This window comes from Tamandua tetradactyla, chromosome 10 (assembly GCF_023851605.1).
Source record: "Tamandua tetradactyla isolate mTamTet1 chromosome 10, mTamTet1.pri, whole genome shotgun sequence".
NCBI classification, from domain to species: Eukaryota; Metazoa; Chordata; class Mammalia; order Pilosa; family Myrmecophagidae; genus Tamandua; species Tamandua tetradactyla.
Genome location: NC_135336.1, coordinates 88,925,589 through 88,943,855, shown reverse-complemented (window position 1 = coordinate 88,943,855; position 18,267 = coordinate 88,925,589). Strand labels below are relative to the sequence as shown.

The 18,267-nt window shown below is 36.7% G+C and overlaps 1 protein-coding gene across 2 annotated transcripts in view; it reads left to right on the top strand.

Moving 5' to 3' along the window:
* The window catches only part of GRIK1 (glutamate ionotropic receptor kainate type subunit 1), a 147,319-nt gene that overhangs the window by 75,919 nt on the left and 53,133 nt on the right, over window positions 1–18,267 (top strand). Inside the window, exons 7-8 of one of the 2 annotated variants that reach the window (XM_077118805.1) lie at window positions 10,812–10,919; window positions 13,218–13,262. In XM_077118805.1, the coding sequence (XP_076974920.1) occupies window positions 10,812–10,919; window positions 13,218–13,262 (153 nt within the window). The remainder of the gene's footprint in view (window positions 1–10,811; window positions 10,920–13,217; window positions 13,263–18,267) is intronic. The other variant, XM_077118806.1, reaches the window with a different exon arrangement.

Here is an 18,267-nt window from a genome sequence, read left to right as displayed (position 1 = left end):
ATATAAGGTAACATTCCAGTTTCCACAGATTAGGACATAGACATTTGGCAGTGAAATGTGTGGGTTCAAGGGCGGTGAGGGGACAAGGGGCATTTTTCAGCCTATCACACGAATGTAAAAAAGTAAATCCACATAATTCATATGCACACTATTACTGTAGTATTTTCACATTTGGGTGAATTCCTCTGTCTTTGAGGTGCCTAACATCTGCTAGATTTCAGGACCTGCCAGGAAATGACCTTCTTTAGTGCCTGTAAGTCAGGAATCCTGTGAACCATAGAACAAGTAACAGATTAGTTTCCCAGAACAGTCCTGGCATAGCCTTGGTTACAAAACAAATTTGCCCCCTGTGTCCTGGTAAAAAGAAAAAATGATTCTTACTGATCTTATGCAAATGATCATGTTGTCATAAAAACCAGTGAGTTATTTCTGGATTCTGAAGAATCAGGGAGAATTATATAACTTATAAAGAATGTGTCATTTATAAGCTAATAAATTGGGGATTAAAGATAGATCAAGACAAAAAAAAAAGGATTTCTTCTCTCCCTTACTAGAACATTTAAAAATATATCAGCAATCCTCAAAGCCAAATAAATGTAGAGTTCCCTCAACTGGTTATTTAATCCCTCTTAAGTCTTGTACCATTAGAGACTGGGTCAGCCCTCTGCTTTCATGAGGTCTTCTGTTTCTGGACCTATTAAAATGATTTCTGGAAATCCTAATTTAGTTCTCTTAATACAGTAGCCTAAGGAGTTTTAAGTGATGTCTCCTTACGCTCCAAAGTCAGTACCAATGATGGGTGTCTTAAAGTACTAAGAGGTGGGGCGGTGCTATGGTGGTTCAGTGGTAGAATTCTCACCTGCCATGCTGGAGACCCGAGTTCAATTCCTAGTGCCTGCCCACGCAAAAAAGAAAAAAAAGGACTAAGAAGTGACAGCATATGAGACTGTCATTCATTGACAAAAGGCCTAATTCCTAGCCTATACCTTATAGCAGAGCTTTCAAGAAAACAGGAAGGGAAAGCAGAAGCCACTTGATGACAGGACAAAAGTTTATCCAAGCAGATTGCATAGATGGTAAATTATTAACATGTATGTCTTCTTGTTGAGAGCAGACTTAATACTCCAAGACCAGTTGTCATTTTAAAAGAGAGAAATCAAAATTCTAGCTTCACATGAATATAGCATTTTGCAGAAAAGGGATCACAAAACTTTACAAGTATATATCATATTAATAAACCCATCAAAATTGAACAAACATTACAAAATTTTAACATATTTCATTGCCTTTATTCAGACTCATCGTTTGCAGATCTTATATCCTAAAGCATGTAAGATCCAGTTCCTTCAAACCTTCAATAGTATACACAATCATGTTTTTCCCTTCACTATACTTGATTTAATGTTGACTCAAGATCTTAAATGTTACTAAGTTCTTAAATGTTACTAATTATTTTAAACTGATACATCACAAAGCATAATTGCTGTTGATTAAAAAAATTGTCAGAATTCTAATTCAATATAATTAGATACATAATTTTACATCTTCGTAATTTTAAATATTATATGACAATGCTAGCTATCTAAACTTATCTAATCAGTAAACCAGTATAAGAAGTTTAGGAAATTCAGATTAACTAGCCTCTTCATCAAAAAATAAACACAAGTATTATTAAAAATGTACACTTGACCTATAATTCACACTGACAAAATTAAGGGAAAGACATACAATGGATTTTTAGGTGATGTTTAAAAATCAATTATAAGTGACCAAAGATATATAATCAATTAAATTTGACCAAAATATACCTTGGTTAAAAAATTTGGATTTTTATGCAAAATGCTTCTAAACTAGCAGTTTTAGTGAGTTTTGTTTGTTTAAGGGTCACACATATAAAGTATTAAAACTTTGGTTTCTTTATTTTATGGGAATCCTGAGAACATTAATTTATTTTAAATAATCAAATCTATAAGCCAATTAAACAGATTTACTTTAATTTGCAATATTTTATAATCTAATTTATTAGTACCTTCAGGAGGTAGGAATATATTTCACACACTCACAATGAGGTGAAAAGATTTTTCCAATTTGTAGTAGACACACAGATATACTGAGAGCTTCAGTTTCAGTTCTACAACCTTAGCCATGGCTCAAAAATAAACACTGACAATAACTCATGCACAGATTTCAAAAGGGGTTCTCCTTCCAGTGCACCTAAGACATACTACATTCTAACAGACAAAGGAAAAGAGCAAACAAAAGATTTTCTGTTACCATTCACACTAAAAGTAGAGAATTAGATTCCTATCATCTGCCTGACATATCACCAAATAATTAGATTAAAGAAAATTCTGAATCATTGTTGTCACCATTGGGTCATAACCTACTGGTCACATGGTAATTAGATTCAATTATACACCAGGTACTCTCTTGACTATGTAGTTGAGATTGGCCAACCAGTCAAATACCCACATGTCCCTAGATCTGGTTGTGGCTCTTCACAGGAGCTTCTGACACACAGAAGTTGTGCTTTAATGAAATCCATAAATGCACATCTGTATGTCATCTATATTGTGGAGGCAGCTCAGTGGTCCAGCATAAGATACAGATCTTCTAGTCTGTAGTTGTGGAAGAAAACTGGTTCAAGTCATGTATTAGGCAGACACTTTCAGACTGACAGACCTGGCTAAAAATCAGAATCAAAAAACAGAATCAGAAGAAAGGAAAAGGAAGTAAAAGGGAAAGGAAGGGAAGGGAAGGAAGAGAAGGAAAAGAAAAGCAGAAACAGAGAATCAGTGAAAATATGTTATTGCTTGGGATTCGTGCCAGGACAAAAAAGAAAGAAAGATGTTCCTGAGTTTATATAACTCATAAAACTGGCTTTGAATGGTGAATCTACTTGGGCGTCTCGGTAGGACGTTCTGAAAAACAAAGTGAAATTTTAAAACAAATATACAAATACAAGCTCTAATACAAATATAGAATAAGTGTCTTTCACAGATGTATTTAACTCGGAGGGAACTGGTAGGGTGATGAAGCTTGTTCAGAGGGAAACTAGAGAAACCGTGGTTATAGAGGCTACCAGCAAAGACAAAACTGGTAAATGTGCTACAGGGCTATACAGTTGTAATCTTTGGGGTTGCCTTTTCTATGAGGCAGATACTGGATACAAAACCAACAAATTAGCATGTAATTTTATGTTTCCAGACCCTAAACAATAGGAAATTGAAAAATAAAAATGTATTTCCCTAGAGCATCAAATCCTTGGATGAGCCTCTTGGACAAGTTCCACTATGGCAGACAGAGGCCATACACTCTTTCATGGGTTTTTTTTTCTACTTTATTTTCAAGTTTTGATTTTTTATTAAAACATATGATAGCTATTTAAAAGCAATTTACTTCCTTCTCCTTGACTAACCCCAGGGGAAGCAAACTTTTAAATTTGCCTGAGCCTTCTAATCACAATATTCTTACAAGAAAGCATAATTTCAAATACGTAAATGAAGAAATGCAAGAAACGATTGTTCTTAAAATATCATGTCCACTAGAAAAGCAATACTTTCCTACTCTGAAACAAAAAGTCTACATATTTCAATAGGAAAGTATTTATTCCCTATCATAAACGAGAACGGCTAAGTCAAGGAAAATTCTAGGAAAAGAGGATTTAAGTTCCCTTTAGGAAAAAAATGTGAATAAAACAATTATCTTACCTAACTGAAGTTAAATGTGACTATTAAATATTGTAACTAAAGAGCACAGTTTGAGATTTCTTACTGTTTAAATGTGTGAATCTTTCTCAGATGTGACAGCAGCAATAAGCATTTGTAAACATAGATAGACATACACATGGTCACATTTCACTGGAGGTAAGGAGTCAAGGTGTTAGCTACTTACTTCCTTGATATTAAAATGTGTACATTTTATCTGGACAATAAATAACATCTTGAGAAAGAGCATACAAATAAGACATTAACAAAAACTTCTGTTTTTCTTCTTTTTACCTCTGAATTCCTTTCCCTTGGCCATCAGATAAGGGGTCACGATAAGAATATAAGGGAACATTCATGCCATTTGATCTAGTTTCTCGTAAGCAGTTGTTGTCAAGAGGTCTAATGCAGAGTAGAAATTAAAGCTATTTTCTACAATAAAGACAATAGTTTAAGTATTGTTTTCAGTTAAGTATACTGTAATTGTCCCCTGTGCAAATGCTTCTCCATAAGGCAAGCAAATTGTAATTATATATAATATAATTACATATCATTATCTTAATTGTATGTGCTTCATTTTTATCCTAGAAAATAGGTTTTTTTATGGATCTTATTCATCAGATCCAGGAATAGTCATTGTATATTCACCCTAATCAATAGTGCAGTTGGTGATTAATAAATGCTTTGTAACAATTAGTTTGTTAAGAATATATTTATACACAGAAATGCAACTTACTTAGGGATGGGAGGCAAGAAAGCAGAGATAATTATGGTAATAAGGGAAATTTGACTATGAAGGGCAAAAGGTAATTCAGTTCAACCAAAAACCAGGAGAAGAGTGTATGTGGCTATCTGAGGCAGGAAAGGGAACATTGTTAAAGCATGAAAAAAATAAAAAAGAACTTTTTTGCCCCTTTGATAAACTGCAAGGACAAGTAAGAAGTGGAAATTACTCTGCTCCAGTGACTGGAACACTTAGTGTTAAAAATAACACTAAATTATTCTTAAGCAAAAATAAGGCTAATGCAACAGAATCCAAACAAAAGAACACAAAAGATACATTTAGTGGAAATGAAATTGGATTTGTGAACTGCTATGAGCTACATGCTACATCAAGAGATAAATGCTGCCAATTCTGTACATTCTCAGGAAACCCTATAAACTCTGGACAATGTGCCAAATGGATTCACAACATGACCCCTATGAAGGAAAAGTTGCTTTTAGGAAAAAGCTTTCTGAAAATCCCATAGAACTTAATGAAGAAAACTACCTCCTTCCAGACAGATCTGGAAGAGGATTAGAAATGCACATTTCAAAAACATAAAAACAGGCCTAAAAGCTGATTTATGCCATAACCCTAACACAATGAAGAGTTCTACCGAACCAAAGCCTGAGACCGATTGTTCTCAGCTATCAAGCAAATGATGCTTTGACCCTAAGGCAGATTTTTCATAGTTCTCATTTAACCCATCAATCCATAAAGCCAACCTTTGGCTTATGAAATAAGAAAGAGTGACCAGAGTACCCAAAGCAGGATTTGGATATGATGGGGCAGAAAAGGATATCATGACATCAGGAAATGTATCTAAATTTATACAAGAGGAAGCTCTCCACTTGTATCCTGTGGGATTGATTGTTTTTGTCCCAGGCCTGACATGTGATTACCTGTATCTCAGCCAGTATAACAACAGGTGTTACTATTGATCATAAAAATATGCCATCTCTATTTTAAAGCCTGTGCTAGTGTTTGGCTTTATGGCTTCCCTTAGCGATAAATTCTGGAGGCTAAATCCTAGGATCCAAAAAAGCATTTTCTTTTTATGTGCTATAGTCCTTGAGCAACTGACGTCTAGTTTGGGCAAACAGACTGCTTAGGTGAGAGAGTTGGATCCTTTCCCTGCCCATATATCCTTTCCTGGCACTCATTTGATTTCACTTCCAGCATAATCAAGTGATAAGATGTAGTATTGTCATGATAGCACCATTCTTTCTGAAGCATAGACAGAAAATGTTTTCTCTAATTACGTTTATTCCTGACATTTAAGTTGATTTTTAAACAAGCTCTTTCTTTATTTAAGGATTTAAATTGTTAGGCTTTCTTCAGGAAACTCTGTCTGTCCTGCTATGAAACCATTTCCATTAATATTTAATGGTTTGCAAGTTGGTGGGACAGGGAGATAAAGGAATTGTTACGTCCAGATGTCTCTGTGTGGGTGTATGAATATGAGTCCATATATTTTGTACTATGAGAACTACCTGCCAACTAACCCCATGCTTATAGTCTTGACCTTTCTGTGAGTCATCCTCCACAATCCTTCCAGAATGGTCTCCCTCTAATGCACATCTGACCATGCATGACCTCTTATGCTTAAAGCAATCCAATGGTTGCCCAATGTCTATAGAACACAGCCTGAGAAAACCAGCATGATTTACAACACCTTTATAAACAGACTCCTACTTGTCTCCCCAGGCTCATTTCTCATCATTCTTTCCCTTGCATTTGTAGACCCATGGCAAACTTAAATTTACTCTTTATTTCATGCCTTTTCCAAGGCTGTGAATCTTTGCTTGCCAACTTCCCATCTTGCCAGAGCTAACGCATGCTTTTCTCCAGTTATGTTTTGCTACCTCTTTCTTTCCCTGTGTTGTGATGTGCTTTTTCTTCACACTCCTTTCTTCAATTCTCTGTGCAAATCTTTATCCTCACACTTATGGTGTGTTATTGAAATCCATAAATGATCCTGTTTTCATTAAACTGCTAGGTGTTGTATTTCTAACATAGGTTCTGGCATAGAGAAGATGCTCAGTTAATGGATATTTCCTAAATGATTTAATTAGGAAATATATCACACACACTATTATTTTTCTCCCTAGGCAGATAGGAATATGCTTTACATTAACTTGAGAATAGCAACTTTATCTTATGCTTCATGCAGCCCAGCTTGCAGACAATAGGTGCTTACTGAATGCTTGTCAACTTGCATTAAGCCCTCTACTGCATCTTCCTTACAGTGTAGAATTTCAGAGCTAAAACTCATTTTAGTCAACACCCTCACTTAACATAACACTCTCCTTAGCTTAAAGGAGGACACAGTTAGATATTGCCTTAAGACTAAACTTCGTTTCTTGTGTCCCAAGCAAGGGTATTTTTACTGTTTTTAGACTAAGATTACGACTTGTAGACTTTATGATTAAATAAAGAAGGAAAATTGTAGGAAGATGGAGGAGTAAAATAAGCAAATTAATGAAATTTTATTTTAGAGAAAATTAGAGTAAGAAAGAAATTGAAGTACCTAAGGTCTGTGTCATTTTGTTAGATAGTGGTGGTAATACAATTTTGTAAGAGAATCATAAGCTCATAATTCATTTGACAACATAAGACTTTCCGAGATGAATTGTGTAATGTTAAGTAATATCTAGTATGAAACTACAAGCAAAATCACAAAGAACACCAGTCATAGTGATACAGATGGCGAGCTTTGTGCCTGAGAAGGTGCTCTAGGCCAGAACAGTATAGCGACATGATCTTGAAGGATGAGTAGGAGTTGGTTGGCTGAGTGGAGGATGAAGGATATGCTGAATTGGCACACAGTGTCTGGATGGCTCAGGCTTGTTCTCCTTGGGGCTGTGCCTTGGGGAGTAGCAGGGAGTAAATTCTGGAAAGGTAGGTCAGGCAAGATTTTGAAAGACTGCAAATGTAAAGTCAAAGACGAATTTATAGGTGTCAAAAATCCATTACGAAGTCCATATGATTTGCATATTTTTTAACCTGAATATGAGCATTGTATTTGGGGACAATGAATCTGGTATTGATTTGTAAAATGAAATATAGTGAGACCAGTAAAAAGTACACATGTGAGTCATGACATATGAAGCAATAAAAGCCAAACTCTAGGGTTATGAAGTTGGGGATGGAAAAGCTAAAATGGAGGTAAAAATTTCAAAATAATAATCATTAAAATTTTTAATGTTTTCTATATGTTTAGAATTTTTAAAGGAGGTATTTTCCTGAACTTTATGCCCAAAGCACAAACAATGAAAGAAAAAATAGAAAATTGGGAACCCCTCAAATCAAATCCTTTGACCTCTTCTGTGCCTCAAAGGATTTTGTCAAAAAGGTGAAGAGGCTGCCAACTCAAGGGGAGAAAATATTTGGAAACCGTACATCAGATAAAGGTTTGATATCCCACTGTACATAAGGAAATTATACAAATTAACAACAAAAGAATAAACAACCCTATTATAAAATGTACAAAAGATATGAATAGACATTTTTCTGACATGCAAATACAAATGGCTAAAAGCTCATGAAGAGTTGCCCATCTTCTTTAGCTATAATGGAGATGCAAGTTAAAACTACAATCATCTCACACCCAAAAGAATGCCTGCAATTAAACAAAGAGGAAACTACAAGTATTGGAGTAGTTGTGGAGAAATTAGAATACTTCACTGCTGGTGAGACTCTGTAATGCTATACCTGCTATGGAAAACAGTTTGGCGATTCCTCAAAAAACTAAACATTGAGTTGCCATACAACCCCACAATACCACTACTCAGTATATACCCAGGACAGCTGGAAGCAGTTTCATGAACAGATATTTTCACACAGATATTTAAAGCAGCATTATTCACAATGCTAAAAGATGGTAGCAATCCAAGTGCCCAACAACAGATGAACGGATAAACAAAATGTGGTATAAACATATGATGGAATATTTGCAGTAATAAGACAAAATGAGGTCCTGAGGCATACGACAGCATGGATGAAACTTGAGGGCATAATTCTGGGTGAAATAAACCAGACACAAAAGGATAGATATTGTATGATCTCAGTATTACACCTCTGGTAAAGATGACATCAAGGCTCAAGTGAGCCAGATGAATTGCTCTGGATAATAGGCCAAGAAATGATCAACTTTGAGATGGAAAGTCAATGTAACTTCCTCTGACATTTAGCTCTAGTATAATCTAGATGAAGATTTGGGGGATGGATGGGGAATGTGGTACTCTCCTGCCCGCATCAATTTCCCTCCTACCCTTTCTTCCCTCCCTCCTCTCTCCCTTCTCCTTTCTTCTCTCTTTTTTCTTCTCTTTATTTATATGTTTCTCTCCCCCTTCGCAAAAAACTAAAAATTTAAGATTAAAAAAAAAGAATTTTTAAGTGTCATATAGTCCTCACTAAAAGCCTGTATGGATCAAACACAGACATCTGAGATAGCCCATGCTCAGCAAGATTAGTTAATTTGCCTAGTCACACTTCAGAGATTCGAACCCAGTTCTATAGAACACTCATGCTTTTTCCACTATTTTGCTCTACTTTTTGGCCAAATGAGCAAGTACATCAGCAAACATACATGGTCCACATACCACAACTGTGGTAATTGTACAACTCCTCAAGATCTTCTTCAAATCTTACATGTCACTGATAAATGGGCAGTCAGGAGGAAGGAAAAAACAGCTAGATGTGTACAAGGTCTTTATCTCCATTTGTAAGTCAACTCAAATTAGACAATGTTGTCCCCCAAATCACCTGAAGTTCAAACAACCCAAGGGCCACTACTTTTTATTTACTGAAATCACCAAAGATGTCTCATGTGAATTCTTGTCAAGTGCAGACTGCTGTGAATTTTATTTCCTAAAATGATGTTGATTCCTGTAGTAGCTAGACGATGGCCCCTGTGGTGGTTTGTAGCTGCTACATACCCCCAGAAAAGATATGTTCTTTTAATCCATTCCTGTAGGGACAGATATATTGTGGGTGGGACATTTTGATTAGATTATTTCAATTGAGATGTGACCCTCCGCATTGAAGGTGGATCTTAATCCTGTTTACTAGAATCATTTATAAGATGATAAAACATATTCAGAAGCTAAGAGATGAAATTAAGAGAAGCTCACAGAGAAAAGGTGCAGAGAAGCTAAGAGAAGACCCACAGAAGCTCAGGGAGGAAGCCACTGGAACCAGAAGCTGAAGCAATGAAATCCCCAAGGAAGAAGGATAGCCATGTATTTTGCTATCTGACTGAGAGTCAGTCTTCTGAGAGGGCCTTAGAACTGTACATTTGTAAGCTAATAAATCTCTATTGTAAAAGCCAACACATATCTGGTATATTGCCTTCTGGCAGCTTTAGCAAACCTAAACAACCCCTAAAAGATATCCACATTCTATTCACTGGAACCCATAAATGCTACTTTAATGGCAGTAAAGGATAGTGCAGATGTGATTTAGTTAAAGATCTTAAGATGGGGAGATTATCCAGATTATCCTGGATCATCTGTGCAAATCCTCAAGGTAATGACAAGTGTCTTTATAATAGAGAAGCAGAGGGGGAGTAGGCCGAAGGGAAGAGGAGGAGGCTATGTGATCATAGAAGCAGAAACTGGAATGAGGCAGCCATACGCCAAAGAATGCTGGCAGCTACCAAAAGCTGGAAGAGGCAAGGAATGGATTCTCCCATAGAACCTCCAGCACAAACCCTGCCAGCAGCTCGATTTCAGCCCAATGACACTGCTTTTGGATTTTGGCTTCCAGAATTCTGAGAGAATGAGTTTCTGCCATTTTAAGCCACCAAGTTTGTGGTTATTTGTTACAGCAGCCATAAAAAACTCATAAAATCTCCACAAGACTTCAAATGGCCCAAAATGCAAACAATTTGGATATCTGAACATCATCATTGGATGATACCCTTTCTAGAGAAGAAAAAAGGGGCAGAGGATGTTCCTCTTGGCAGAATCTTGAAGGGGATTTGGGTTGACTTGGAAAAGTTAGAATATCTTAACTTACAAGGCTTTGTTTACTCCATATGCAGACTGTTTTATAGCAATTCTTTCTATAATACCCATAATTCCCTCTGCCTCTATTTCAGTTGCCACTATTGCAGGTGTAACTGCAGTTAAGATGTTAGTACTGACAAAATAAATGAGCACTAATAAAATGGTGAAGCGTTCTTCTATTGAGTTATGAAACCAATGCAATGGTTTATAACAGCATGATGAAACTGAATAATTGAATACCATGATGAATTTGTGGCATTACAGTTTTGATGGTTGGGAATTCTAAATGCTAAGCGTTATACAGTAATACCACATTCCTTTCACTCACAGGCTCGGTGGGATGGCTTGACTGGGCGTATCACTTTCAATAAAACTGATGGCTTAAGGAAGGATTTTGATCTGGACATTATTAGCCTCAAAGAAGAAGGAACTGAAAAGGTAACCTCTTGGAAAAATAAATAAATAAATAAAATAAAGATCAGTGCTTGAGAATTTTAGCTAGGTTGCACACACCAGTGGAAAGTGATCATGTGAATCTTTCAGCATGCTCATTTACATCTAGTTTTCTAGCTCTTTACCTCATCTTCAAACCAATGTTGATGTGGTCATTTCTTGATTTGTAATTACTATTAATAGTAATAATAATAAATGGGAATCATTATCCCTTTTTTGCAAAGGTTTCAAGAAATTGAGTGTATACTTGGAAAATAAGAAGCCATCAATGGTTTTTTTTTTGACGGAAAAGCATATAATGGTTACGCAGAAATTAATTTCAATGGCACACCATTTTGGCATTAGTGATAGTGGGCAGAATAAAGCAAGATGGAAAAGATTTACCCGAGCAAATTAACTTTGCATCTTAGAAGGACAATTGCTATTAAAATGTATTTGAATGGTGGGTTTTTTTTTTAGTGTTATTTTGTTTGTAACTCTCAATCTCTCAAAGCTTAAAGTTCCATTTAGTTACTATATAGAAAAACGAGAATATAAAGTATTTACTTAAACAATAAAAACAACAAATAATAATAAAAGAATTTGGCTTTTCAGTATGTTATATCAATATTAGTAATCATAGCTATAAGACTGACTTAACATTTAGAGTTTGAAGATTTTGCTTATTTGAATCTTAAAGAAAACATTTTGAACCCACCCACCCCTCCAAACATCACAGCTCTATAAATCCAAATTTTATTCCACTGTACTGGAGAAGATGGTGTGCTTAATGCAAAAGAGGGGCTTTGGGAACAATTAATTAGGGGCTTTATTTGAAATAGTTGACTTGATTTATAAAATGTGCTGAGGTTTTCATTTCTGTTTTGTTCCCTTGGTTATCTAAGACACATTCTTTTTTTTTTTTTTCTTTAACAGACCTTCCCTTTCTCCATCCCAAATATTATTAATTGAGACAAACAAAGATTAATTAGGCTGAATGTAATAAATAGAAGGTAACAACTGATGTTGAAATGTTTGAGAAAAATAATTTGTTTGCAGCTTTGAGAATAAATAGCATACGTGAAGATTTTCTCATTTCAAAAATGCCCTCTCTCCCTCTCTCTCTCTCTCCCTCTCTCTCTTTCTCTCTCTCTAACTCTCACTCTCGCTCTCTCTCTCTGGCGCTGCTTCTTCACTATGATTTCCCTGTCCATCGGTTTAATATGCTCTGGCATCTACCTAGCCTCCAAAATGGGGTGTTGGAATCAGGGCTGGAAGATTCAAAGAAAGGAAAATAATACTTGTCATGGACAAATATGATGTTTTTTTTTGTTTTGTTTCGATGTCTGCTTTTCTATGCAGGCCGTTTTCTCCCCCTCTCCGCTCCTCTTAATGTACAGAACTGAAGTGAGGAGAAAAGCCGTTTAGGAAACATCTTTTTGGCTCAGATGGGTGATGAAATAGATGGAGCTATTGTTATGCCTTCACCGCTATTTATACACTGCAATATTATGCACACTCTATTGGTGTTTTTCCATCAAGGGCAAAATCGAATTAGATGAAAGTGTTTTCTCCCTTTGTTTCTTATCTCTTCATTGTTTGCAATAACTTTTCTTTCTCCAGGTGACTGAGACTCAATTCCTGAAGAGGCTGATTGAGTCTTAGGGCAACGGGGGAACATCATACTTCTCAGGAGCCAAGGGAGAAAATGCACAATTTTTTCATGTCAGCCTGTCAGGCAGTCCACAGGGAAAATTGCTAGAAAAGGCCCATTTTCTCACTTTCACTCAAGTTTCTACTGCCTGGAAACCTATGATCAAAGAAAAAGTCATTGAACATGCTTTCTTCCTCTAGCTTAAAATATATATGTGTGTGTGTGTGTGTGTGTGATATGTTATGATACACATATATGAAACATATATGTATCTGTGTATATATATATTTACTTTTAGTTATGGAGCCTTGAACATGCCTTCTTAAAGATACAGTGGAAATGCTTTAACTCTGCAGCATACCTGTGCATATTCAAAAGAGCTTTAAGTTTTTTGTTTTTTTTTTTGGTGGTATGAAAGAAAAAGTGAAAATTATGTTTTGCCACCAAGTTGAAGCTATTTATGCCTTGACCCAAGTGTTTGGTGTCTTTTTACTGTACTGATGTCAGTCTTTATTTTGAATTAAGATGCAAGATCCCAAATAATGGGTGGGGAATGTCACACTGTTAGCATTTACACACCATAATACTTCTGGGGTTCTATGCTTTGTTTTAATTAAGTGCTATTTTTATTTTTCCCTCTGAAAACCAAGGCTGCTGGCGAAGTTTCTAAACACTTATATAAAGTGTGGAAGAAGGTTTGTACTGCAGGAACCCAGAGGGTGGGATGGGGGATGTCAAAAAAAGCTTGCAACCTTTCAGTTTGCTGGATGAGTAGTTCTCCATTTGCAGTCTGAAAGCATTTTCTATGTAAAGGGAGAAGGGGGGTGATTGAATATGTTCCCTCTCAACATTACCAGTGAATTGAAAATAGGTTCACAATAGATTAAATAATGATGCATTAAATATCTCCCCTTAGATTATTTTTGTTTCTCCCTGACAGAATCAGTCCCTGTTAGGACTGAAAGTAGGCAACTGCAACTAAGGCAGACATTAATCCATTTATATTCCTTCTCAAATCACTAAATGCATTCCCTAAGGGGAGTGAGAACAGCAATAGACTTGATCCATCAGACTAGTCAGGTAGGCTTAGCCCTCATAAGGCTAGGACATCTTCTTCCATGTCACCACCAAAAAATATGAGCCATTTTCAGAAATTCCCTTTTCTTATGAGCTATCTTTGTTTTACGTGAAATCTTTGTCAGAGCCTCCTGTCTCACAATTTGTTTTAGAGCCACAGTTCCCAGAGGACAAAATCATTAAAGACCTTGGAAAGGAAATAAAATTATCCTGTAAATTCTAATACCACTCTTTCATAGTTTATTGTATGGTATCGTGTTGCCAATGAATTTGCACAAATTTATATAAACAAATGTGAGACATTGAAAACATTTGGATCAGGAAAGTAGCCCAGCAATAGACAAGCACTGCTTTGCATTCTCTAGGTCTCTCTCTCTCTCTTTTTCACTTTCTATCTCTCTCTAAAATACTTGCTAAAATTTGTACTGATTGATGGATGGACCTTCAATTACTTCAGGTTGTTCAACTTGAACAATTTTGTCAGGTCTACAATCATCTTTCAAATTATCAGTTAAGCCATGGAAAGTATAAACAGTTTCTCCCTGTAGCAAAAAGCTGTCCTCCCCTTGGTGGTACTTAGTGGATGAGCTCAAAACTTTCCTCCTTTTAAGTCTAAAAAAAGCCAATTCAATAACCTTGATTTAATCGTCAACGGACCAGTCTACAGAAGGCACGTAGAAGGCGATTCTACTTTCCTCATTGCTAGTAAATAGATGAACTGAACTGACACCCAGAAAAAAGTTTATTACACTAATTCAGCTTGAGACTCCCGGCACTTTGTGCAATGTCGAATTAATTCAAACCAAATATCTTAGGGAATGAAACCCAAGCTCTGAAATTATACCACAGGGGAGGGCAATGTCCTTCATTTTGTTACTAAACTATAACCCTCCCCCCTCGTCTCCCACAGATGTAACTTTTGCCCTCCCTCCTTCATGCCTTTATGCCTTTCCCTCTTTCCTTCTGATAACCCACCATTTCCCATATTGTAATTTGTAAACGTTGTGGTTTGCTGTTCCATGTCACGGCCCTTCCAGCATGCTGAGTGCTAGCTCATGAGGCCTATCCAGACCCAATGAACACAATATACTTTCCTAAAAGATTCTGTCTGAAAAGAGAAGGATTCCCATCCATCACACTTAATTTTCTAAAACTCCTCAGCTCCCTGAACTTTCTTAGATCAAAATAGTTCACCTGAAATTCTTCCCCAAAAAAGTCTATGACCATCTCTACAAAGCCCCTCACTAAATTATGTGTTAATAAAGCCCCCTGATAATGGAAACAGATACCCCTTACTGTGTTTGTCCTTTGTCCTTGATACTCAGTTAATTTCATTCACCAGTTTTGGATACTGAATTTTTGTGAATTACTCTTCATGTCTAGAAGACAGACCTGAGGCACTTTCTGAACCTCCTCTTATTGCATCTCATGTTTCTAAAAGTTTGCTTAACATCACTTGGGCACTTGTTTTCAAATGCTTCTCTCAGCTGTCCTAGATAATAAATGTTGCTCCTTCATACAGGCTTCCAAAGGAAAAGAAGGCAGGACCATACAATTTAGATTTTGAGTGTTTCTCCCCACAAATAATTGATCCACCCTGCACCACTTCTCACCGGTAAATTCCTGCTGTCTGCTCTCACTATGCAGTTTCAAAATTGAGGTTCTGCTCCCTGAAGGCACTCCTCTAAGGTCACAAAGCAGGACTGAAATGCTTAATGTTCCAGCATCTGGTTGCCTGCATCCTTCCTCCCAACACACGTGAATCCTAGATTCTCACTTCTTCAGAAACAGAGATTCATTTGCTGACAATGTGCTCATTTACTTTAAGTAATAGGTAACATTTGTTGACTATTTAAATTAAAAATATATATATATATGTCATTTTGCACATTAAGAGGTTTGAAAATAGAAGGCTGACATGATTAGAATTCACTATATACATTATCCACTTCCTAGGAATAGCCTTACATTATTTTGACACTCTTTTAGTCCAGGTTTAATGGAACTTCTGTTGTACAGATAGTGGGGGTAAAAATTTTTACCCTTTTCTCATTTTAGAGAGTGAAGTTCACATTGAATGGGACTCTGTGACTCAGTTGATTGGAAATACATCAGCAGTGCTCTCTTATCTTCTGCTCTTTGAGTGGGGATAGTAAAAGAAATAAAAGCCAAGCATCAAACTAAGGGGTATATTTGTCTACACTTTCAAGTTTTTATCTTAGAAGAGTCAGATATTGACAGGTCATTGAACACTGCCATTTTCAAGTATTAGTGCATTTAATTTAAGCATACACACATACTTAACGTTAACAGATAGAAGTTAAAGAGAATATATTCTACTACTTAAGAACACATTCCACTACTTAATGAATTGGCTACAAACACAGTTATTTTCTTCACCTTTCAATATTTAATTAAAAATTAGGTTCTAGTCTCCCAAGTGCTTAAGTCAAGGTTTAATTAGCAGTATAGATAGGACCCAATTTAAATCTGGTCTTCAGAGATTTGGAAATCAATTGTTCACAACCTAAAGCATAGCTTTGGATGAGAAACAACAGGCTTTTAGATATGTGTAGCCTGAATTATGTTTTCTGGAAGCAAGGATTCCTGACTCTTAAAAAAATGAGAGAAGGGGTGGTGGTTGAGAAGAGAAAGGGTGAAATGTTGTCCCCTTTCCTGAGGTTAAAGCCAGCCAAAGAAAACTGAATAATCTTTAACTCACAGACATGTATTGCAAGCATTCTAAGTAATATCAGCTGTGCTAGATCCTGGAAATACTGCGCAGTTGTTTATGGCGCTGTCCTGAACCCCAATCCTACCCTGGTACCCTCTCTTCAGATAGGATCTCAACTTTCAAATGCATTAACTTCCCCTAGCCCCCAACCGCAGCAACTAAAACATGCTACCTACACCAGTCTCTATTTCTCCAACCCATTTCCTTGACTAACCTTTACTAGGTATGGGTGGGTAGTGGAAACAGTGACATTGAAATAGTTTACACTAATATGCAAATGTAGGATAGCCCTTGTAACTTCCTCAAAGCATTTAGGTTTCTAAAAAGACTATTTGTCGACCTAAATGAGTTTCCAGCTGCTGAGTTTCAGCAGTAAATCAAAGGAAAGAATTAAAAAAGGAAAGAAGGAAGGAACCTAACAATCTATATAATCATCAGAAAAGCCGTACTATCTCCATTCTGTGGATGAGGAGAGTGAGGCACAAGAGAATTAACTAAATTGCTGCAGGTCACATTGCTGGTACCTGGAAAAGTAGAGGATTTGGACAAAACTCTGTATGCAAAACTCATACTCTGTCCAGCTCATCAAACGCCCGCCAATTGGGAGAATATATTTACGGATCAAGCAGAGACACACCCTGTCCGTCCCACAGTATATCCAAGTGTTAACTTCCCCAAACTGCCCTTGTTTTCCATATCTTCAGTCCCTTTTTCAGTTTCTAAATTAAAAAATAATAATAATTACTAACAATTCCAAGTTCTTTTGCAACAAGGCAAGCTTGAAGAAGACAATCACTCAGGCAGGTGTTTGAATGTCATTTAAAATTGACACTTTCACAAACATCATCAGGTCATTTGAGTTTCTTGATATCCTCATAAAGTATTGTACATGGTTAGAGAAGCAAGACCAGAAAGGTTAGCATCTTGTCCAACATCCCACAACACCCAGATCTGGCTAGCACCAAAGAAAACCTGCAATCTATCTCACCAGGCCAGCAAGTAAATGCCTAGAGGAATGCTTCAGACAAATAACTTGAATCCCCAAGACTCTTCTCCTGGGTTTCCCCAGAGGCCAAGAAAATCAACATACTTCTACAGGGTCTAATAACCCAGGAGTGACTTGAACCACTAGCGAAAATTATAGGTCATTATTTTTAAAAAGAGCAATGGACTTCACTGAATAGCCATCGCCTTCACTGGTTCTATGCAGAAACAGTGACCAATAAAAGAGGTGCACTCACAGAAGGAGCTCACGGTCAAGTGGAAGGACAAAACAGGTAAAGAGATGATGGATGATAGTAGCAGAGGTTGCTAGCTACTATGACTGAGGAACAACACAGAGCCCTACTAGGTTCCAGTATTACTCCCCAGTGGAGATAGCCTCAAAACCTAGTCTACCACACACTACACTTTTTAGGCCTTTTTTCTTTCCCAAAAGGGAAAACTATGTCCAATTTCTCCATGATTCACCCTGCTCAAGCCATCCCTATCTTTATACATTTTAATGGCACTGATGATTTAACTTTGACAAAATAAAGTTCATGTTAGTAGAATGTAAGCTCCACAAGGGCAGGAATTTTTGTCTGTTTTTCTTGTTGCTGGGTCTGCCAATGATGAGACTAGCTTCTGGTACATAAGGAGGTGCTCAAAAAATATGTGTTAGAGAAAATCTTATGCTCAATGAAGAATTCTTAATTTAGAAAAGAACAGTGAGCTTCAGAAATTGAACACCAAAAGACCTACCCTACACCCAGCCCAAATAGTACAAATTTTCCCTGTTCCATATGTGCGCTCCTTTCTGCATTGTTTCATTTTCCCACATTTAGTAGCATCCTTTATTGTGTTCTGGTGGCTTCTTCTCAGACTTGAGTTTCTGTGCCCATTCCTGG